The sequence below is a fragment of the Schistocerca piceifrons genome, chromosome 1 (assembly GCF_021461385.2).
Source record: "Schistocerca piceifrons isolate TAMUIC-IGC-003096 chromosome 1, iqSchPice1.1, whole genome shotgun sequence".
NCBI classification, from domain to species: Eukaryota; Metazoa; Arthropoda; class Insecta; order Orthoptera; family Acrididae; genus Schistocerca; species Schistocerca piceifrons.
The window spans coordinates 540,438,568-540,463,785 of NC_060138.1; the positions used below are offsets into that span (position 1 = coordinate 540,438,568).

At 40.9% G+C, this 25,218-nt stretch overlaps 1 protein-coding gene across 1 annotated transcript in view; it reads right to left on the bottom strand.

Moving 5' to 3' along the window:
* The window catches only part of LOC124747733 (CAD protein), a 527,676-nt gene that overhangs the window by 349,424 nt on the left and 153,034 nt on the right, over positions 1-25,218 (bottom strand). Inside the window, exons 7-12 of the mRNA XM_047248953.1 lie at positions 15,717-15,950; positions 15,412-15,633; positions 11,771-11,974; positions 11,121-11,339; positions 10,566-10,983; positions 10,180-10,311 (exon numbers count right to left, since the gene is read on the bottom strand). Of these exons, the coding sequence (XP_047104909.1) occupies positions 10,180-10,311; positions 10,566-10,983; positions 11,121-11,339; positions 11,771-11,974; positions 15,412-15,633; positions 15,717-15,950 (1,429 nt within the window). The remainder of the gene's footprint in view (positions 1-10,179; positions 10,312-10,565; positions 10,984-11,120; positions 11,340-11,770; positions 11,975-15,411; positions 15,634-15,716; positions 15,951-25,218) is intronic.

The following is a 25,218-nucleotide window of genomic DNA, read 5'->3' on the forward strand; positions in this document are numbered from 1 at the left end:
AAGACGACCCCGTATTTTTCAAATGATGAATTTGGGAAAAAATCTCATCTTATAATGGGTTAAATACTGTAGATGTGGAATTGGTGTCACAATGAAACAGCCAACCTAATAGCTCGTAAGACGCCCTTGGCACTACATGGAAGGATGAGAAGAAATTATTGCATCATCCTCTGTAAGGCTGATTTACGGACCACACTGTGATCAAAAGTATCTGCACCCCCCCCCTCCCCCTCCCCCAAAAATTTTATATATATATATATATATATATATATATATATATATATATATATATATATATATATATATATATATATATATATATATATATATATATGTGCCATCTACTGCCAGGTACTCCATATCAGTGACCTCAGTAGTCATTAGACATCATGAGAGCAGAATGGGATGCTCAGGGAACTCTTACTTCGAACGTGGTCAGGTGATTGGGTATCACTTATGCCTTATGTCTGTATGTGAGATTTCCACAATCCTAAACATCCCTAGGTCCACTTTTCCAATGTGATAGCGAAGTGGAAACGTGAAGGGACACGTACAGTACAAAAGCGCACAGGCCAACCTCGTCTGTTGACTGACAGAGACCGCCAACAGTTGAAGAGGGTCGTAAAGTGTAATAGGCAGACAGCTATCCAGACCATCACACAGGAATTCCAGGGGTGAGAAAACTTGGATTTCATGGTAGAACAGCTGCTCAGAAGCCACGCATCATGCCGGTAAATGCCAAACGAAGCCTCGCTTGGTGTAAGGAGCGTAAAAATTGGATGATTGAGCAGTGGAAGAACATCGTGTGGAGTGACAAATCATGGTACACAATGTGGCGATCGGATGGCAGGTTGTGGATATGGTGAATGCCTGGTGAAAGTCATCTGTCAGCATGTGTAGTGCCAACAGTACAATTCAGAGGCAGTAGTGTTATTGTGTGGTCATGTTGTTGATGGAGGGGGCTTGCACCCCTTGTTGTTTTATGTGGCACTAACAAAGCACAGGCCTACATTGATGTTTTAAGCACCTTCTTGCTTCCCACTGTTGAAGAGCAATTCGGGGATGGCAATTGCATCTTTCAGCATGTTCGAGCACCTGTTCACAATGCACGCCCTGTGGCAGAGAGGTTACATGACAATAAGATTCCTGTAATGGACTGGCCTACACAGAGTCCTGACCTGAATCCTATAGAACATCTCTGGGATGTTTTGGAATGTTGACTTCATGCCAGACCTCACAAACTGACATTGATACCTCTCCTCAGGGGAGCACTCCATGAAGAATGGGCTGCCATTCCCAAAGAAATCTTCCAGCACCTGATTGAATGTATGCCTGCAAGAGTGGAAGCTGTCATCAAAGCTAAGGTGGGCCAACACCATACTGAATTCCAGGATTACCGATGGAGGGCGCCATGACCTTTTGACTCATTTTCAGCCAAGTGTATGGATACTTTTGATCATATAGGGTATGTACTGGAAGCGCAGGCACTCCTCTTAGGTAATAAAATGAGTAGCGACTCTTCAGTCCACTCTTACACAGTCTCAGCTTCTCAATCTGCTGTTGACTGATTGTAAAGATTGCCATCTAAGTTTGTAGCACGTTCTGACCTCTATCTCCTTAGTCAGACATTCCAAGTTTAACTGCGGTAGCAATTCAGTCATTTTGTGAGACAATGTACTATGTCACTGTGGGTGCATGAGAAAGTGTGCTTACAGTTTGCTCTGTGAAACTACTACAAAGAACACTATGGGACAGTTTTATAAGCTTAATGCAAACACTGTCCTTGCAACAAGTCTCAATTATTCTCATCCCTAACCAGTGTCTCCCACATTTTTCTCAGAGTAGCTTTACCAACCTTCTGTCCAGTTAGAACTCTTGAGGGGCTGGAATGAACTACTTCATTTATCACTTGTGTCATCCTTTATATAAATTATTTTCCCATGGAGAACAGGCTGCCAACGCTGATAGTAAAATCCATCATTGTGGATTTACGGTTTTCCCACGCTGTTAGGGCCACCTCACTCTTCGTCTTATTGAGACAGTACCACAATTAATTGAATTTTTGCTTACTTGTTACTTGTTTGTAACCTTCCCCATGTCTCTAATTCTTCATGAACTTGCCAGCTGTAACATCTGCTGTAAGTTCTAATCTCTCATGGTGCTGCAGGCAATGAGACAAGAAGATTTTTACAGGTAAGCGAATACTTATCTGAATTTAGAGACAGGAAGTAATGGTTAGAGCAGCAGGTCTGATCATCACCTTCATTAACACGTTACCAATGGTATTCCATCATTTCCTTTATTATTATTATTTTCATTTCATCTTATTGGATCAATCATACCTCCACTTCATTTATTATCTGCCACACAAGTTGCAAGATTGGTTTTGGACCCTTTTATGAGTTACAGACTTGGCCATCTCCTGACAAGACACGACACAGCTGGTATGGCGAGGAAAGCTGTCTGCTGCCAGATTAACGACAGTTCATTCCATGTTTCACTAGATCAGCACTAGTCCTGAGAGGTGGTAGTAATAAAAGCTTTTTCCCAAACACCTCAACTTGCCCATGGGTGGCGACTGCTTCCCATCACAAATTTGTTTGCTAGAGAAAAATAAATTTTTATTTTGGTCCTTTTCACAAAGTAATGGTCAGATGAGGGACTTAGAAGAAAGATGGCTAGCGTGGCTGTGACAGCCATGGAAAGCATCTGACTTGTTTTTCTCTCTGCTTCCATCTCCACCTCTACCTGCACAATTGACATCACTGATGTCATCCCAACAGCACCCCCCACCCACTCTCCCCCACCAGTCCAATAACCATTATGGCACTACAGCCTGCTGCCCCTCATGCACCAGCCAGCTGATGGTCACGTGCATCTTGCCAGCCTGATGTCCACCACACCAGCTGGCAATGTGACATGCACCTCAGTCACTGTCAGAATTCCGACAACCTCAATGCAGTGGAGACACTCTCCTGTTGATGCCACCAGTCAATGAAACCAGCACCAAAGGTGAGTAACATTTTGCAACCAGCTGTTGCAGCTAACACTATGCAGGCAATGTTTGCTCAGCCAATGGTCACTATGTTCACATAATGCAAAATAAGTCATGCAAAACGTGAAATTAAACCTGCAGAGCAGGGTTTGCAAGAAGTAAGGACTTCTTTCTCTGGAGCCCCTTCAGGCACAATGTATTGAGTTCGCTTGCCAGACAGATGAACAGGTCCAGGGTTTAAAAACACAAAGAGAGCTGATAGACACGATGATGCTAGATAACAAGGAAGATTTAGTTTACATCAACACGAGGATAAGTACAGTTGACTATATTTTCACAGGAGTAGATGAGCAAATAATGTCAACTACAGAGAAAGTAGATGCAAGGAATTCTACCTTGGAGTGGCAGAATGATATGTGTGAAGTTGGACTAATCATTTTTGGACATCTCAACAATTGTGTGATTGAAACCAGAATTGGGAAATTGAAGTGCATTTTAAAAGAGCGAAAAAACAGTGTTAATGAAGAGATTGGGAACAAATATAGAGAGCTACCTAAAAGGCTAACAGATAAAATAAATTCTGAGTTGATGAATGCAACTGTGGATCAGCAGGTCTTAGCACCTGGTGTGGTCACAACTATGTTAGTAGCTGACACAGCTGTTTCCACTGTAGGGGGGGGGGGGGGGGGGGGGGGACCTCCAGGAATGGGAGGAAATGGTAGAAGCATATGGCTGTCCCACATCATGGATGATTGTCACAACTACACATGTCACCTATCTGTTAATTTCATGGTCAACATTGGAAGTAAACTTACAAATTAGATTTCTCTTTCCCCAGTAGTCCCAGACGAAGAGTGCCGAGTCCAAGTGAGGGCTTGTACCTACTCTTAAGGAGCAACAATTATTTCATCAAGCTTGAGCCACCAGCCTTCTAGTTGGTAAGAAACACCACTCTTTAGCTTAGTAGATGTCCAAGTGCCCTGACATGCATCTATAAACATTCCCACCCCTTGTTGGAAAAAATTTAGTGGAATAGAACCAACAATCTACCCTGGTGATTTTATTCAAAATTTCAGTGTATTATTTGACTGAACAGTTTGTGGCAGACAATGAATTTACTTCGACAGCATTTGATGTATGAAGTGAATCTATGGTGGCAGAGGCAGGAACCATGTAATTTAATGCAGCTCAGCAAAGAGTTGCTGGCACAGAACTGGAACCAGGTACATCAATAGATGATGAGACATGCTCTTATGATCAACCCAGATAACAGGAAGAGATGATTTCACTCATTTATCAGTGAACTTTTGAACAGGTGAGAAGACAGCTGTTGACTGTACCAGTAACCAGCATCCAACAGTCTCTTGAAATATGGCCCATTAGAAGATTTTCAGAATGAGCAAATGTGGTGCACTGGCACTACTAATAAAGGACAACACCACCCACATAATCAGTTCCAGTCATTCCACAGACAAAACAAGGCAAGACACAGTAGATCAAATAACCAGAAACATTGGTGGCAATTACCACCAGCATATCAAAATGAGTATATTGTGATGTCCAAACAATTTGAGAAAGCAAACGAGAGAAGCCAAAGTCCTACCACTGGCAACATGCACCACTGCCAAATTCAGATGACTGCACTCCACTTACTGTACAGAAACTGCTGCAAGCATCAGTGAGGGAAACTGAGAGAAACAGTCAAGCTACTCCTACTGGCTGGGTCCCACAATCCATGAAGGGAGTCTATCAGACAATGATTCACAGATACCTCTCAAAATTGGAACAGTGGGATGCAGCAGCATGGGATTATTTGACATCAGATAAGCTTTTACCATGCCACTGAATATCTCATTAGGAATTGTTTCTGGAAAGTCAGAAAACTGTCCTATCAGCACTGTTGTGGAAAACACACCAAATATGTGAAGTATGCCCATAATTGGAGGCTATTATTAAGAGTTCGGTTCATGAGACCACTCAATTGCCTACTGAGCTAATGCAAAGTGAATCTTTAGTAGGACCCATTAGAAATGAGGCAAGATTGCCCCTCCACCACAAGTGGATTTAAGAAATAAGTAAGTTGGAGACTGCTTCAGTGCATACAAAGGAAAGAAGTACTGCAAAAGGAATGGCATGGCAGAATAGCTAAAAAGGCCACAGTCAAGGCTGGTGCTAGTCTGAAACCAGCCACAGTCAGACCTAGCATAGAAGAAAAATGCAACATTTTATCTTTTTTTATGCTACTTACAAAGTCAAGAAGATGACTAGTGATCAGTCACATCTGGTAAAAACCCAGACATCAGTGCTCAGAAGGGAATACAAAATACTGGGAATATAACATTACTTGATAACCCACTCTATCTCATTACAGCAATGAGCTTTAGAGTATGGATTTACATTTAAGTTCTTAAATAATGTCTCTTTTCTATGTACAGTATTTCAGTTTTATTTGTTTGATGATGTTCAAAGAATGCAGGATTCTAAGGTTTTCAGATCACCTGAAAGTGGGTAGTTCTATTCTGTAGACTCAGAGACATTGGTAAAGAAAATTGTCTCTGCCAATAGAAACATTACAATATATCAGAAGTAACCCACAGTTTAGTAGCAAGAGGAATCAGGTGGTGTGGAGACATGTGTTGATGGAGGTGTGGTTTGGCAGAAGTGGGAACTGAATAGGAGCTGTTCTCCTTGCAACAGCAAGGACCCATCAGGTGACTGCATGTGCAGGGTGTGTTTCAACTGGATCACTTGTCATGCCCGCCCCCCCCCCCCCCCCCCCGCCCTCATACCTGCAACCCCCTCTCCCCCCACTGAATACTGTCCAGTGCCAGATTGGAATGTCTGCCTGATTAGTATGTGGCTAAAATTGAATGAATATCTTGCGAACAGTGCTAACAGTACAAGCAACACACAGAGACCAGTAACTTCAGAGAAATCAAATTTCTTCACATGGATTACAAGTCAAAAACATGCAGAAGAAAGTGGAGATTCTGTGCAGTATTATTTATTTGGTGTTAAGAAACATGAACCATTAGAATGGGAAAAGGGGTACAAAGGAAACCTAGCTGATAACTAAGGAGGAGCACAACAAATTCTGATGTCTGAACCTGTTCAGCCTGAGTAGACTGAAATACTCCCTGTCAGGTTGGCCAGCAACACACTAAGAGAAAGCAAATAGTTAACACTGAACATTTTCTGAATGAGTCCTGTGTCTAGGAACATCTTGTCTACTAGCAGCAAAGCAGTCAAGGTCCTAGATGCAGAGCTATAAAGTACCCATAATGAGATTAAAGAGATCTCTTAGTGTCTCTTGACTGAACACGAGTGGAGCTGAACTGCGAACTTAAGAATTTTTGATCTAGATGTAAGATGAGAAAGTGTAAAATTCTATTAATATAATTATGTAAGCTACTACAAACAGCATAGTGAACGCATTATTGTGGCCAAGATAGACACGCAGCCCACGCCTACTACAGTAGTATAAGTTTATATGCCAACTAGCTCTGCAGATGAAGAAATTGATGAAATGTATGATGAGATAAAAGAAATTATTCAGGTAGTGAAGGGAGTCAAAGGTGACTAACTCAACAGTAGAAAAAGGAAAAAGAAGGAAACTTAGTAGGATAACATGGATTAGCGCTAAGAAATGAAAGAGGAAGCCGCCTGGTAGAATTTTGCACAGAGCATAACTTAATCATAGCTAACACTTGGTTCAAGAATCATGAAAGAAGGTTGTATACATGGAAGAAACCTGGAGATACTAGAAGGTTTCAGATAGATTATATAATGGTAAGACAGAGATTTAGGAACCAGCTTTTAAATTGTAAGACATTTCCAGGGGCAGATGTGGACTCTGGCCACAATCTATTATGAACTGTAGATTAAAACTGAAGAAAATGCAAAAAGGTGGGAATTTGAGGCGTTGTGACTTGGATAAACTGAAAGAACCAGAGGTTGTACAGAGTTTCAGGGAGAGCATAAGGGAACAACTGACACGAATAGGGGAAAGAAATACAGTGGAAGAAGAATGGGTAGCTTTGAGGGATAAAGTAGTGAAGGCAGCAGAGGATCAAGTAGGTAAAAAGACAAGGGCTAGTAGAAATACTTGGGTAACAGAAGAGATACTGAATTTAATTGATGAAAGGAGAAAAATACAAAAATGCAGAAAATGAAGCAGGCAAAAAGGAATACAAACATCTCAAAAATGAGATTGACAGGAAGTTCAAAATGGCTAAGCAGGGATGGCTACAGGACAAATGTAAGGATGTAGAGGCTTATATCATGAGGGGTAAGATAGATACTGCCTACAGGAAAATTAAAGAGACCTTTGGAGAAAAGAGAACCACTTGCATGAATATCAAGAGCTCACATGGAAACCCAGTTATAAGCAAAGAAGGGAAAGCAGAAAGGTGGAAGGAGTATATAGAGGATCCATACAAGGGTGATGTTCTTGAGGACAATATTATGGAAATGGAAGAGGATGTAGATGAAGATGAAATGGGAGATATGATACTGCGTGAAGAGTTTGACAGAGCACTGAAAGACCTGAGTCGAAACAAGGCCTCAGGAATAGACAACATTCCATTAGAACTACTGACAGCCTTGGGAGAGCCAGTCCTGACAAAACTCTACCATCTGGTGAGAAAGATGTATGAGACAGGCGAAATTCCCTCAGACTACAAGAAGAATATAGTAATTCCAATCCTAAAGAAAACAGATGTTGACAGATGTGAAAATTACCGAACTATCAATTTAATAAGTCACAGCTGCAAAATAATAATGCGAATTCTTTATAGACAAATGCAAAAAGTGTCAGAAGCTGACCTCGAGGAAGATCCGTTTGGATTCCGTAGAAATATTGGAACACGTGAGGCAATACTGACTCTACGACTTATCTTCGAAGAAAGATTAAGGAAAGGCAAAGCTACGTTTCTAGCATTTGTAGACTTAGAGAAAGCTTTTGACAATGTTGACTGGAATACTCTCTTTCAAATTCTGAAGGCGGCAGGGGTAAAATACAGGGAGCGAAAGGCTATTTACAATTTGTACAGAAAGCAGATGGCAGTTATAAGAGTCAAGGGACATGAAAGGGAAGCAGTAAAGGAAACAAAAGAGAAGTTCGGAGTAGGCATTAAAATCCATGGAGAAGAAATAAAAACTTTGAGGTTTGCCGATGACATTGTAATTCTGTCAGAGACAGCAAAGGACTTGGAAGAGCAGTTGAACGGAATGGACAGTGTCTTGAAAGCAGAGTACAGGGTGAACATCAACAAAAGCAAATTGAGGATAATGGAATGTAATAGAGTTAACTCGGGTGATGCTGAAGGGATTAGATTAGGGAATAAGACACTTAAAGTAGTAAAGGAGTTTTGCTATTTGGGGAGCAAAGTAACTGATGATGGTCAAAGTAGAGAGTATATAAAATGTAGACTGGCAATGGCGAGGAAAGCGTTTCTGAAGAAGAGAAATTTGTTAACATCGAGTATAGATTGAAGTGTCAGGAAGTCGTTTCTGAAAGTATTTGTATGGAGTGTAGCCATGTATGGATGTGAAACATGGACGATAAATAGCTTAGACAAGAAGAGAATAGAAGCTTTCGAAATGTGGTGCTACAGAAGAATGCTGAAGATTAGATGGTTAGACCACATAACTAATGAGGAGGTATTGAATAGAACTGGGGAGAAGAGGAGTTTGTGGCACAATTTCACTAGAAGAAGGGATCGGTTGGTAGGACATGTTCTGAGGCATCAAGGGATCACCAATTTAGTACTGGAGGGCAGCGTGGAGGGTAAAAACCGTAGAGGGAAACCAGGAGATGAATACACTAAGCAGATTCAGAAGGATGTAGGCTGCAGTAGGTACTGGGAGATGAAGTAGCTTGCACAGGATAGAGTAGCATGGAGAGCTGCATCAATCCAGTCTCAGGACTGAAAACTACAACAACAACAACAACAACAACAACAACAACAACAACAAAAATGCAATTTTTGTGTTGTTTTAAGGTTAAACAGCTCCGTAACGCTTGGTGACAGCACCTATTAACAGGTGACCCACAGCCATAGGTAAGAACTATACCTTTTTTTTTTTGTTAGCCCAGCTGCCTGATCTTGACTGACCATTTGCAGCCTCACAGCTACAGTCAAGAAGATCTTCATAGAACGCAACAATATTATGAAAAGGGAAGTTGCTACTCACCATATAGCAGAGATACTGAGCTGCAGATAGGCACAACAAAAAGACTGTCATAAATAAAGCTTTCGGCCATTAAGGCCTTTGTCAATAATAGACAACAGATGTGCATGCACATGCCTAACTGTAGTTGCAGGCAACTGAAACCACACTGCAAGCAGCAGCACCAGTGCGTGACGAGAGAGCCAACTGAGTGGGGGTAAGGAGGAGGCTGGGGCAGGGAGGGGGAGGGATAGTATGGTGTGGGTGGCAGACAGTGAAGTGCTGCAGGTTAGATGGGGGGCAGGGGAGAGATGGGGAGGAGAAGGAGGGGAGAAGTGGAAAAGAAGAGAAGTAAAGAGACTGGGTGTGATGTTGGAATGACAGCTGTGTAGTGCTGGAATAGGAACAGGGAAGGGGCTGGATGGGTGAGGACAGGGACAAATGCAGACTGAGGTCAGGAGGGTTACGGGAAAACAAATACTTTGACGGCTGTAGACAGAGGAAGTAATTGTTACAGCAGCAAGCCCAATCATTATCTTCATTAAATATACCCTCAATGGAACTCCACCACTTCTTTTAATATCATTTTCAGTTGGTTCTATTGACTTAATCATACTCCTCTTGCAGTTATTATATCTCTCACAAGTTACAGATTTGATGCAAGTCGTCATATGGCCTACAGACCTTACAATAACATGGCAGGGTATCACATAGACAAAACCTAACAGCAAATCCCTATACAAATTACAAATGACATAAGTAAATGGACTTAACTTATTTTAAAGTTTTATGTTTAGCAACCAAGTTTTGGCCACAACTGCTATTACATAACCTTTCATGGTGGCAACCTAAGGCCACATGATCATTAATTATTAAAATGTATACTGAATCTAGTTACCACCCACTTCTTAACAAGAACTTACTTTGCACAAAAAAAGGACACACTAATATGTTTAGCATTTCAGTATGTGACCGGCAGTCACAAACACTAATACAGTAATCAAGTAACTCACCTATTACCATAGTATGTCCACCTGGAAAGATTAGATCATGAGCAGACCCATTATAAGTAAGATACAAATAATTTGTAGATGCTGGCCACTCTGCAGCTACTGTGTCTATCTGTTTAACATACGGCGTTATTCCTGAAATCGAGATAATACACACATTCACATCCGATTTGAAATAGCAGAATACTAAAATAGGAAACATTTTTCTAACTGCTATTAATAAATAAAAGCAGAAAATGAAGATAATTAATTGATTATAGGGTGCTTATATTTTGGATGCCCAAATAAAGATGATTATAGAGATGTTACATCAAAAGGCAAGATTCAAAAAATTTGGTGACTAGATATCACAATTTCAATTAAATACTTAAATCAGAGTATTTACTGACCTACTTCTTCTCTTTTCTTCCTTATTGATAGCTCTGTACTTTTGACAAAAGTAGCTATCTGCTTGTCAGAAAATCCAAGTTGCTTAGCTTTCAGCAACACATCATATACATGTGCCTGTCCAACAGACTCGAGCAGTATCTGAAAATCTATTATATTTTTCATTTTCTGTAGAAACCAACGATCTATTTTAGTGAGATCATACAGTCTATCTATTGTATATCCTGCTTTAAGTGCTGCTGCTAACACAAACATTCGTTTGTCTGTAGGTTTTTCCAGTTCTTCATCTGATATAGCTTTAACGTAAGGGTCAAATCCTATAACACTTTCATCCATCATTCTTAGTGCTTTCTGGAAAGCTTCTTCAAACTTACGACCAACAGCCATAACTTCACCAACACTCTTCATTGAACTCCCAATCTAAACAACAACAATAATAACAACAATAACAAAAACACTTCAAATTACAACTGAGTACAAATTTCATTGCTCTAAAAACAGCTGTGTAACTGCTTTATATACACATACATATATTGATAGCAAGAGGCATGTCTTACTTTAGTGCTAACTCTTGTAAATTTGCTTAGGTCCCACCGAGGAATCTTCACAACACAATAATCCAGACTAGGTTCGAAGCAAGCAGTAGTTGTACCAGTAACAGAGTTCTTGATGTTTGGCAGCGGAATACCTAGGGCTAGTTTTGCTGCAACATATGCCAGAGGATACCCAGTAGCCTTACTTGCTAAAGCAGAACTACGAGATAGTCTAGCATTTACCTGCAAGAGAATAACAATTTTCTTTACAAAATTAAATCTAGTTTATTTATTAGAGTGAGATGGTCACTGAGAAAGCAATTTGTGAAATCAAAACATTTTATTCTGGAGAGAGAGAGAGAGAGAGAGAGAGAGAGAGAGAGAGAGAGAGAGAGAGAGAGAGAGAGAGAGAGAAATATTGATACTTTTAGAGTACTAAGTATTAAAACAAAAAGAATAATTATAGGAAATGATTAAATACGTACTGATGCAAAGAATATTTTGGATAATAAAATTCACTTCAAACACAGACTAAAATGATATCTGTTTGACTACTAAATCATATTTCACATTATATTACAGAACACGAATCTGACAAGGTACAACTCGTAGGGGAAAAGCAATACATCATAAAAACATAATATCTAAAAGCTATGCTTATATTAAATTATTACCTCAATAATGTAGTACTCCTCTGAGTATGGGTTAAAAGCATATTGAATATTGCATTCTCCAACAACTCCAAAATGTCTTATTACATTAATGGCTGTTGTTCGAAGAATGTTGTACTCTCTGTTTGTTAAAGTCTGGCTAGGGGCTACAACAATGGATTCTCCTGTGTGAATCCCAAGAGGGTCGACATTTTCCATGTTGCAGACCTGGAAGGAATTGCAAAATTTAAATCCTAAAAATAAGGGTTTTATATGTAACTTCAACATTTACTACACTTCATTGAACATTAAAAACTGTGCAACCCAAACACCAAAAATGTGTATTACAGCAATAGAAAATGTACAGTAGAGAAATTAAAACTCTTAATTTAAAGAAGTCCAACCCCACAATGAGATATCATGTCAATGTAGGTAAGCTTGTCCAACATTGACTTCGGAGTCCTCTGCAAAGCAACAATAAATTTTTAAAAAATTGAAGTGGTATTTCATTTAGCTGTGGTTAAATCACAATATTTTTAAAGACAATGGCGAACAGAATGCTGATAGTGACCTATATTATGCTTGTCATGAATAAATGTACAGTTTCATTTGCAGTGTGGTTTCCAAAATCTGCCCCCTCAGTCTCTTAAGGAAGATTTTGTCACTTCCCTGACATAACAGTATCTACTCATATATTAAGCTATTCTGTGACATCTCCTTGTTAGAGTCTATTCATCAAAGCAGGTAGTCCCATACTAAATGAATACTGTCCGATTAAAATATTACTCCAAAAAATTCTGAGCACAACGTTAAGTATTCTCAATTTCTTGCCAAAAAGCTAATATAACTTGTTCCATAAAAACATGGGAGAACTGCCAGACATGAGTAACTTCCTGCCACGATATTTCAGTGCAGAGTCTTCTGGCCATCTTCAGGTGAATGCCACTGTAGTAGTACTGCCGAGAACGCGTTGAGCTCCGCTATTTAAAGCCTTCTGAGGTGACATTGCGCATGCGCTGCTCAGCGTGCGCGTTCATAACGGCTCCATGCGCTGCGCCTCATGCCCTCCACTGTGAAAGCCTGGCGTATCGGTGTCAGGTCGATTTTCGTCTTTATGCAGATAACTATGTCAACTACGAAGTTTCTCTATAACAGGATTCCAAGCAGAGTTCAGCTGATAACCGCTATCTTGATTGATGAGAGTCTCGTTGTCAGACAATCGTATTTCCACAGATTCATTGATAATCGAGCTCCAAAAGTTTGATGTATGGGCCAAAATTTTTGTGTCGTAATTGATGGAATGGTCTGGGGAAATACAATGTTCGGCGATTGCGGACTTGGTGGGTTGGAGAAGGTGAGTATGCCGTTGGTGTTCCACAATGCGTTCCTGCACAGTTCGTGTTGTTTGCCCTATATATGATTTGCAGCATTTACACGGAATTTTGTAAACACCTGGTTTACGCAGGCCCAGGTCGTCTTTAACGGATCCCACCAGTGATGAAATTTTGGAAGGAGGGCGAAAGATGACTCTCACTTGATACTTTCTCAATATTCTGCCTATCTGTGAAGAAATATTCCCAATAAATGGTAGATAAACAGTCGACCTGAAGGCATCTTCCTCTTCCTTGTTCCGTCGTTTGTAGGTCTTCATCACTCTGTTCACTTGCCTAGGTGAAAAGCCATTCTTCAAAAATACTTTTTGCAGGTGTTCCAGTTCCGCTTTAAGACTGTCGGCGTCAGAGATAGTATGGGCACGGTGGACCAAGGTTTTGAGAACGCCATTGTTTGTGCTGGATGGGGGCAACTAGTAGCTTGTAGATACAGGTCTGTATGAGTGGGCTTTATGTACACCGGGTGACCAAGTGTGCCATCACTCTTCTGTCCCACCAAGACGTCTAAAAATGGCAGACAACCATCTCTATCTATCTCCATGGTAAACTTTATGTTTTCATGTATGGAGTTCATGTGACATAAAAATTCTTGGAGACGGTCCAGACCATGAGGCCACACTATAAAAGTGTCTTCAACGTACTGCCAAAATACTGTCGGTTCAAAAGTGGCAGAGTCGAGTGCTCTCTCCTCAAAATCCTCCATAAAAAGATTGGCCACCAGGGGAGACAAAGGACTCCCCATGGCGACCCCATCAGATTGTTCGTAAAATTCATTGTTAAATATAAAATATGTAGAGGAGAGTGTGTGCTCAAACAACGCTGTAACGTCTGCACCAAATATATTGCCAATGAGGTGTAGTGAGTCCACCAGAGGCACCTTTGTGAACAGTGAAACCACATCAAAACTGACCAATAAATCACTACTTTGCAGTTGTAGTGACTGAAGTCGACTGATAAAATCACCAGAATTCTTTATGTGATGTGCACACTTGCCTATCATTGGTTTGAGCAAAGATGCCAAGAATTTTGCTAGGTCGTAGGTGGCTGCTCCAATGTTACTCACAATTGGACGTAATGGCACATTTTCCTTGTGTATCTTAGGCAGTCCATATAGCCTTGGTTTCAGTCTCTTGATGATCTCCTTCGGTAGAGAACTATTTGATAAAAGTTCTGCTGTTTTTCGCACTACTCGACTCGTGGGATCCTTATCGATTTTGCGATAGGTTGAAGCACATAATAAAACATTGATCTTATTAATATAGTCATCCCTTGGTATGAGAACAGTAGAGTTTCCTTTGTCAGATTTTAAGACTGCTGTATCCACATCTGCTTGTAAGTTACGGAGGGCTATCCTCTCCATGGGCGAGATGTTATTCTTCATTGGTGTACCCCTGGTCAATCAAGAAACATCTAATATAACTTGTTGGTGCAACAGATAGGAAAGCTTCACCATGCCAGTACATCTCTGAAGTACAGGAGCTGTCAGGTGTTTAATTTATACCACATACGTATCAAGGTTTGCAACTTTCCATTTTAACTGTATTCAGATACCTAATAATCCGGAATATCGAAAAAATTACTTTTGAGAGTACAAAATGTCACCATCTTTCCACTGATTTATGTTCTCAAGGACAATAAATGAGGTAGAAATGGAGACATTAAAGGGTAAGTTCAGTCAATGCTTTACACAAGAAATGGGAGTGGGGCAGTTGTGGGAATCCCACCTTACTGTTCTAGGTGAAATTCTAGTGGAGCTGATTTGCCACAGTGTGAGGACATAGCCTACTCCTCCCTAATACCACCATGAGAACCATCAAGCTTGACATCTCTATCCAGACAGGGAAATCTGTGTCAATAGTCTCCCATGCCCTTACACCATGGGACACTGTACAAAGGTTTGGAATTTAATTCAGGATATTGGCAAGAATCCTGGTGATCAGGAATTTTATGCTAGCTGCCCTCCTGCCATTACCAATCAAATACTGGAGATGAAGATTTCCTGCTCCACCACCATTCAAACCAGCAAACACTGAGTTGAGCAGCACTGACATACGTTATTAGATCTTTACTATGAATTGCAATGTTTAATTACCTCTCCAATGCAGTAAGTATGAATGTAGGTGTGTTACTCAAACAAGATAAGAGCAAACCTCTGCACTTCATCTCTCACATTGACAATTAATTCCTGTTTTTCATTTGCTCTTTCACATTTACAATCAATTTTTGTCAAACCTTGAACACAAACTTAAGCAATTTAAGAGATGTATAGCTTACCGTTATGCAGTTATCGTAAGCGTCCCTCACTACTTCATATTCTACTTCCTTCCAACCTTTCAATGACTTATCTATGATCAGTTGACTAGAATGAGCAAGAGCTTGCTGTGCAAGACAGCGTAGTTCCTCTTTGTTATTTGCAAATCCTGATCCAAGTCCGCCAAGTGAAAATGCTGCTCTGGCCATAACAGGATATTCTAGTCTCTCAGCAGCTTCTAGGGCCTGTAAGGAGTTTACAATATAGTTACTATATCAGGAGAAGGAATTTGCCATTAATATGGATCTAGAAAGAATTTATCACATACTTCTTGCACAGAATAAACAGCAGCACTTGGTGCTACTTTTTCTCCAATTTGATTAATTTTTTCTGCAAATATCTTTCGGTCCTCTGTATCAATTATGGACTGGATTGGTGTGCCAAGAACTCTAACATTATATTTGTCAAAGACTCCACCTCTCTGCAGTTCAACACCACAATTTAGAGCAGTCTGCCCACCAAATGTCAACAGTACACCATCTGGTCTTTCCGAGCGGATAACCTGAAAGAAGAACCGAATTTTACTGGAAGTGTGAAAAGGATTCAGTAGTCAACATAATGTTATCTAACACACTATACAATAGGAATATAATAGAGGGAAACATTCCACGTGGGAAAAATATATCTAAAAACAAAGATGATGTGACTTACCAAACGAAAGTGCTGGCTGGCTGATACACACACAAACAAACACAAACATACACACAAAATTCATGCTTTCGCAATCAACGGTTGCTTCATCAGGTAGGAGGGAAGGAGAGGGAAAGATGAAAGGATGTGGGTTTTAAGGGAGAGGGTAAGGAGTCATTCCAATCCTGGGAGCAGAAAGACTTACCTTAGGGGGGAGAAGGACAGGTACACACACACACACACACACACACACACACACACACACACACACACACACACACACACACACACAAGCAAGCAGACATTTGTAAAGGCAGTTTGGGCAGAGATGTCAGTCGAGGTGGAAGTACAGAGGCAAAGATGATGTTGAATGACAGGTGAGGTATCAGCGGCAGCAACTTGAAATTAGCGGAGGTTGAGGCCTGGCGGGTAACGAGAAGAGAGGATATACTGAAGGGCAAGTTCCCATCTCCGGAGTTCTGACAGGTTGGTGTTAGTGGGAAGTATCCAGATAACCCGGACGGTGTAACACTGTGCCAAGATGTGCTGGCCGTGCACCAAGGCATGTTTAGCCACAGGGTGATCCTCATTACCAACAAACACTGTCTGCCTGTGTCCATTCATGCGAATGGACAGTTTGTTGCTGGTCATTCCCACATAGAAAGCTTCGCAGTGTAGGCAGGTGAGTTGGTAAATCACATGGGTGCTTTCACACGTGGCTCTGCCTTTGATCGTCTACACCTTCCGGGTTACAGGACTGAAGTAGGTGGTGGTGGGAGGGTGCATGGGACAGGTTTTACACTGGGGGTGGTTACAAGGGTAGGAGCCAGAGGGTAGGGAAGGTGGTTTGGGGATTTCATAGGGATGAACTAAGAGGTTACGAAGGTTAGGTGGATGGCGGAAAGACACTCTTGGTGGAGTAGGGAGGATTTCATGAAGGATGGATCTCATTTCAGGGCAGGATTTGAGGAAGTCATATCCCTGCTGGAGAGCCACATTCAGAGTCTGATCCAGTACCGGAAAGTATCCTGTCGCAAGTGGGGTACTCTTGGGGTTCTTCTGTGGGAGGTTCTGGGTTTGAGGGGATGAGGAAGTGGCTCTGGTTATTTGCTTCTGTACCATGTCGGGAGGGTAGTTGCGGGATGCGAAAGCTGTTTTCAGGTTGTTGGTGTAATATACAATAGAATTATTGAGATAGTAGTCTGAAGGCAAACTGTCACTACTTCCATGATTTCCTGTTTTTGTAAATGCCAATGAGACCCCTTCAGCTTCAGTCCATTAGAAAGTACACTGCCACAGTATCACTTCTGCTGGAACCATTACCCAAGAAATACATCCCTGTGTTTGGCACAGCTTATGCAGGAACAGAATGCTTGAATCACACATACTGCTACCACAACTGTCCCTCTATTGACACTGATGTGATTCGTCTACTGAGTTAACTTTTTTCCTATTCCACACATTCTTCTTGTTTGTTCCAGCTGCAAGGTGCAAGTGGCCAAATGAAACAAACTCAAACTCTTTATGGCATCACAGCTTGCAACAGAGAAGGTATGTACGATACATTTTTAACAGACCAAAGAATAAGTGTAAAAACATATGGACTGGAAACTTTTTGTGCTGGTACACGACATCTTATGTCTGTGGCAATGCACACATGGTAACAGTCAGGTTTCCTTGGCCTCACTTACTGAGTGAGACAAACATGCTAGTGCCGACAAGAGCTTGCCTCTGGAAGTGTGTTTTGGAAAACATGGCTTCTGATGCACACTAAGCTCTATGGCGGATTGTCAGCTGCACCCTTCTGAGGAGGATGGTTTGGAGGACAGAACATGGTGATGACTGACTGTAGGAGGCTAATCTGTTGGGCCTTTGGATTACTGTATTATGTGGACGCTGTATATGGTCAGTGAATTTAAAGAACAGCTGGGTAAATGTTGGTTATTCAAAATATTTCATATGTAATTACTGTAATTACCAGAGTTGGATATTTTAATCTTTTCAATCTGTAACTGTGGCAAGGTCTTAACATGTGCATTCAATGTTATTTTAATTGATGTGTTAAATGAGTAACAAATTTAGCTATCACATCTTTGTACAATTTTAATTAGTTTTAATCATTGTTGAGTACATTTTGTGTTTTCAGTGATATATCAAATTAATGTAAATATAGAGTTGTTCTATTCTGTTGATCACTGGTCAGCTGAAGTGTGTTTTACTTGATTGTTATGGAGTTGCACCTTGAATCAATGTTTAAATATGTTTCTTTAACACTCACACATGGAATTATGGGTCTTCCTTTTTTGATACATGAAATTTTTATGTGGAATAAAATGTTTAGCAGTAATGCTTGCTCACACCTCAATTCAGCCCTAGCATCTCCCTCCTGCACTACATTTAGGTAATGAAGCGTGGTTTGCGTGTGTGGTGAACTGTGCGAGTTCTATTACATAGCACATTTTTAAATGAAAATTTTAGGGTTCTATAATTTTTTCTTGGAAAATACTGTTCTGTTGCGGTTTCTATTTCAGTATAGCTGGAAGGTGGTGACGGGGCTGATGGATTTAACAAAAGATGAATCATGGTATGAGATGGAAATTCATAAAGTTGATACCACAGGAAGCGCTGCCTGCGTCCAAGCTGGTATACCAGCTGTGGAAGGTAATCGCCATGTTATGGCCCCTTGAGCGTTGCAGCTGGCAGAGGAAAGTTCGGCTGTCTTCCATATATAGTTAGCTTTGAGAGAACTGTCTTTTGTAATTACTTTTAGAAGTGAGTGAACCATCATGTTCTCAGATCAGTAGAGTTCAGGCACTAGCCTTACATTATGCGAATAGACTGATTTGCACTGTGTCAAGGAGATAAAGAAATTTCAGAAAACTGTAACTTTCTTACAGGACCAGGTGAAGAGCTTTCACGAGTATACCCAAATACTATTGAATACATGAACAGCATGATTGATGGACAGTGATAATTCTCCTGTGAGTGAGTCAGGAAACAATGGAATAGCAGATTCTGGATCCCTCATGGGTATGCTAAGCTGCCTAACCATTCAGTATGTATGCTACATGAAGGTGTCATGCCAGTTAGGAGTAGTGAAGACATTTAACGTTCACTACACTTCCTCTTAGAACTGCAAGATAAGAGAGTGTTTGGATTAAGAAATTTCCATTATCATCAATTGTTGGTCTCTATGGTTTTCGGCCACTTAGAGCAGACGCTACTGGAAGCTATGAAGGAAAGATTGCCCTTTGTTCAATTTTGTGAGCCAATTTGTAATTAGTATCTGGCTAACAGAGCTTGAAATGAATAAGTAGAAAAACTTTACTTCAGTGTGCAATGTGACAGAACAGTTGGAAGACTATGATACAGGAATAAAACAGTGTGCGACAAAACATGTAGATTCTTTCTATCCATTATGTTGTTCTTCCTCAATAATAATAATAATTTGTGATATCTTTGATATTGTCATTGTATAACATGTGCACAGTACCATACCTAAACATTTCAAACATTGTCCCAGGGCTAATGCAATGCTACTAGGAGTGCAATGAGCTAGTTGGTTTGTCTGAAAACTGTGCTAATTACAAAATTCAGTCACTTCAAGTTTTGTTGTCATTGTTTGTACGAGGTGTGACAATAAAGTAATGAGACTTATTTTCTTTGCAAGATGTGGCAACCCTGCAGACTTGCGAAAGCACAATATCTTTGACCTTGGTCTATAAGCTGCTTCTAGTCCAAGCAGCACATCGATTCAACTGCTCAGTCGTGAGTTCTGCTGTAATAAGTTAACACGTGTTTATGTCTCTCGTCGCAGAAATGGAACTGCATAATATTGCCATTTCTTTTTGCATAAATTGTGTGAAAACACAACAACAACTTATGGTAAGCTTCAGAAGACTTTTGGAGAGGAGGTTATGTCAAGAGCTCAAGTTTTTCATTCGCATAAAATGTTTAGTGAAGGCAGAACGAATGTTGAAGATGAAGACTGCAGTAGACGACCATCACCCTCACGGACGGATGTCAACTTGGCCAGGGTGCGTGAACTCGTACGATCTGATCGAAGATTATCCATGAAAATGATTGCAGTAGAACTGAACATCAATCAAGAAATGGTTCGTCTAATAATAACTTAAGATCTTGGTATGAGAAAGATTTGTGCAAAAATGGTCCCCAAAAATCTCACACAACAACAGCGAGAAACAAGGAAAAACGTGGCAGCTGATCTGTTACAGCAAACGCAAATCAAACCAGAATTGTTGAGCCGTGTTATCACTGGTGATGAACGTTGGTTTTCACAGTATGATCCAGAAACAAAACACCAAAGTTCACAATAGTGCTCAACAGGATCACTCAGACCAGAAAAGCTCACGTCAAAGTCAAAAGTGAAATGGATGCTTGTGTGCTTCTTTGATTAGAAGGGAATTGTTCATAAAGAGTGGGTGCCTCCTGGACAAACAGTTAACCAATATTACTACAAAGACATTTTGGAAAGACCACGTAAAAGTGTTCTTCGTGTCCGTGCCAACATTGATGATAATTGGATTCTGCATCACGATAATGCACCATCCCATACCGCTCTGTCAGTACAGCAATTTTTAACCTCAAAACAAATTTCACTACTACCACAGCCACCTTATTCATCAGATATTGCTCGGTGCAACTTTTTTCTATTTCCAAGAGTCAAAACGGCGCTCAAGGGACACCACTTTCAAACAACACAAGATGTCCAAAAAGCTGTGACAAGGGTCTTCGAGGATATTACAGAAGATGAGTTCCAGAAATGTTACCATCAATGGCAGAAGCACTGGCAAAAGTGTGTGCAATCAGAAGGGAACTACTTTGAAGGAGACAACACTTAACTTGACTAAAATGGTAATCAACATTTTTTTTTCACATCAGTCTCATTACTTTATTGTTGCACCCCATATATAAGCACACACGTTTATTGGTTTCCTGATAAAGTACATGAAAAAGCTGCAGCAACAAATAAAATATTTATGCAACCAGCAACAAAAAAATGTTAGCAACACATACACATATTTAATTTTGAAGTAATCACGATCTTTAGGCGAAACACTTTTCCTGAAACAGTTCTGCATACTTACGCAGACTAATCAGTGTAATTTATTAGAAATTATTACTGCATCGCGAAGTTCCTGTTTAAATGAATATGCATCCACTATTCAATTACTCAGAAATATAAAACTGTAATTATAATTTATGAGAAGCTAAATAATGACAATATGTATATAAACTCAGTTTTGATTACTGTACACTTCTAAAAGTAGCATCATTGGGAGCTATGTCACATCAGTTCAGGTGCAGTCTGCAGTTTGAAAGTGTGTAGTTAAAATCTGTGCTGGGTGCGTGCTCCAATTTTGATTTAAATTTCCATTATGAGTATTCTCTTGCAGGAATGAGCAATCTGTTCACTGCAAAACCTATGAACTTCAATAATTAATTACTTTCAAGCAGGCCTTTGCAACTTAAATTAGTGAACATTGTTTCTGAACTGTGATGGATTGTCAGAAGTGATAGTGTTATCATCACTTAAACTAGCTCTTCTTGGACTCAATATTTTGTGTATCAACGAAAACAATCACCCTTTGAAAATATAATATAAATGGATAGATGATAAAATCTACTCATCAATAAGCGGCACGAGAAAACACAAAGATTAAGGAGACGTGTAAGCTTTCAGACTCAGTGCCTCTCTCTCCTTCTGGCAGGGTTGAAAAGGAAGGAAGAAGGATACTGTAAAGGGACTGGAACAGTTTAGGAAATGGGAGAGTTCAGAAAAGTTCCCCAGAACCCAGGGTCATGGGAGATGTACAGGATGTGATGAGAAGGAAAGACTTGTCTTGTTGAGTAGATTTTTTTATCTATCCAGTTGAGGTAATTTTCAATATTTTGTGTGATGGATTCACTTAAATAAGTAATTGTATTTGATGCATTGGACAAGGACTGAATTAACTGTGAACTGTGACTAACACAAAAGTGAACTGTTAAGTCTGTGCCACAATTAAAAACATCACTGTTATTGTAGATACTGGGCTGCAAACTTGCGCTACTTAGTATTTGTAATAACTGAACTGGCCAGTGTCATTAATACTCAAAATCCGACAAGAATGACATGCAAGTTGTCATTTTAAATCTTAGTGCAGTGTACATTATTGAATAGACACCATGACACACTTACGAGAACTTTCAACCTCAAGGTGATCAACATGAAAAGCTACTGGCAGGGAGGATACAAATTACAGGTCAGTAATTTTTTAGGAGTTCAATACTTGTCCCTTCATTTACAAAGGAAGAAATTATCAACAACGTGATGGAAAAAATGTATGAGACATTAATGCTTGCCCAGGGAATTTTGAACATCTAGATTAACTGATTTGACAAGCTGAGGCCATACAGGAATCTGATAGAAAGTGGCAAGAAGGGAGAGCCTCGGCATTAATGTGTGGGTATGACAGAGCCTCTTGCTAGGAAAGACAATCGTTATAGTTCAATTCTTTCATCTTGGCGGCTCGCGCATGCCCGCCTAGACGCGGGAGATTGCTGCGTTGCCAGTTGCACACGACGCACGCGCCAAGAGAAGCAGCGCCATAATGGCATAGTTCGCAAGCTTACGTTTAGGGGGAGAGCGCGCAGTTCATGAAGTAAAGCCACCACGGCCGCATTAACCCTTTCGCTGCTACAAAGACGTGCTCCCTCCATTCCGCGCTGTGGGCGATTTTGTCACTGCACTGCTCGCCTGTGCAGACACATTGTGTTCCGACTGCTTTGACACTCTTTATCATTCGATTCCACAAAAACTATTTGGCTCAAAAATTAGATTTTTACCTATCTTCTTGACTGATACCTTCCCCCCATAAATGACTTAATTTTGTTTCGATGTTCAACGCAGTTATTATGCAGCATTAAATGTAGTAAACCATTGCACGAAATTTTAAAGAGTTTGCAGAGGTAAAGTCCATAGAGTATACTTTCCGGATGGTCGATTTTAGTTGCCACAATGTTGAGAATGAAATGTGGACAAGATACCTATATATTTCATTTAATTTAAGTACCACATAAGTGTCGTATGTAATATTGAAAAAATATTCCACGTTTCGCGACTGTAACAAAAGTTTTACTTACACTGGGCACGTTTGGCTTTATTTTAAAGCACTTCAATCAATCAAAAGGAAGTAGATAAAATACATTAAACAAAACTGTGGACTTACAAAAACATTAGGACTTGAATATACCGTCTGTCAGTGAAGTGCTCAGAGCTATGTCAAATATAATTTTGTGTGTGGCACACACAAACAGCATTTATTTGCTAAAACACTGATGAGCCAACACAAACGTTGAATATTGTGCTACCGCAGCACAAAACTACGAAAGGTGACTTGGCAATGGAGGACACAAAATACAGTCCTCTTATGATGCTTCAAAAGAGAGAAACGCGTCTGGTCTAAATAAGTCGCTTATTACAGTTGCAGAAGAGGGATAATATTTCAATACCATTGGTAAAACTGCGACTGTGGAACAAAAACAAGAAATAGAACATGAATACCATTGTGTATGTGCCATACCTTTCACCGATGGAAGTGCTTTAAAATAAAGCCAAACGCGCCCTGTGTAAATATAACTTTTATTATATTCGTGAAAGACGGAATATTTCTCAATATTACATACGACACCTATGTGGTACTTAAATTAAATGAGATATTGTTATACAGTAAATATTATATGAAATTTAGGTATCTTGTCCACATTTCATTCTCAACATTGTGGCAACTAAAATCGACCATACGGAAAGTATACGCTATGGACTTTTACCTCTGCAAACTCCTCAAAATTTCGTGCAATGGTTTACTACATTTAATGCTGCACATCAAAACAAAATTAAGTCATTTATGAGGGGAAGGTATCAGTCAAGAAGACGTGTAAAAATCAAATTTTTTGGCCAAATACACTCCTGGAAATTGAAATAAGAACACCGTGAATTCATTGTCCCAGGAAGGGGAAACTTTATTGACACATTCCTGGGGTCAGATACATCACATGATCACACTGACAGAACCACAGGCACATAGACACAGGCAACAGAGCATGCACAATGTCGGCACTAGTACAGTGTATATCCACCTTTCGCAGCAATGCAGGCTGCTATTCTCCCATGGAGACGATCGTAGAGATGCTGGATGTAGTCCTGTGGAACGGCTTACCATGCCATTTCCACCTGGTGCCTCTGTTGGACCAGCGTTCGTGCTGGACGTGCAGACCGCGTGAGACGACGCTTCATCCAGTCCCAAACATGCTCAATGGGGGACAGATCCGGAGATCTTGCTGGCCAGGGTAGTTGACTTACACCTTCTAGAGCACGTTGGGTGGCACAGGATACATGCGGACGTGCATTGTCCTGTTGGAACAGCAAGTTCCCTTGCCGGTCTAGGAATGGTAGAATGATGGGTTCGATGACGGTTTGGATGTACCGTGCACTATTCAGTGTCCCCTCGACGATCACCAGTGGTGTACGGCCAGTGTAGGAGATCGCTCCCCACACCATGATGCCGGGTGTTGGCCCTGTGTGCCTCGGTCATATGCAGTCCTGATTGTGGTGCTCACCTGCACGGCGCCAAACACGCATATGACCATCATTGGCACCAAGGCAGAAGCGACTCTCATCGCTGAAGACGACACGTCTCCATTCGTCCCTCCATTCACCCCTGTCGCGACACCACTGGAGGCGGGCTGCACGATGTTGGGGCGTGAGCGGAAGACGGCCTAACGGTGTGCGGGACCGTAGCCCAGCTTCATGGAGATGGTTGCGAATGGTCCTCGTCGATACCCCAGGAGCAACAGTGTCCCTAATTTGCTGGGAAGTGGCGGTGCGGTCCCCTACGGCACTGCGTAGGATCCTACGGTCTTGGCGTGCATCCATGTGTCGCTGCGGTCCGGTCCCAGGTCGACGGGCACGTGCACCTTCCGCCGACCACTGGCGACAACATCGATGTATTGTGGAGACCTCACGCCCCACGTGTTGAGCAATTCGGCGGTACGTCCACCAGGCCTCCCGCATGCCCACTATACGCCCTCGCTCAAAGTCCGTCAACTGCACATACGGTTCACGTCCACGCTGTCGC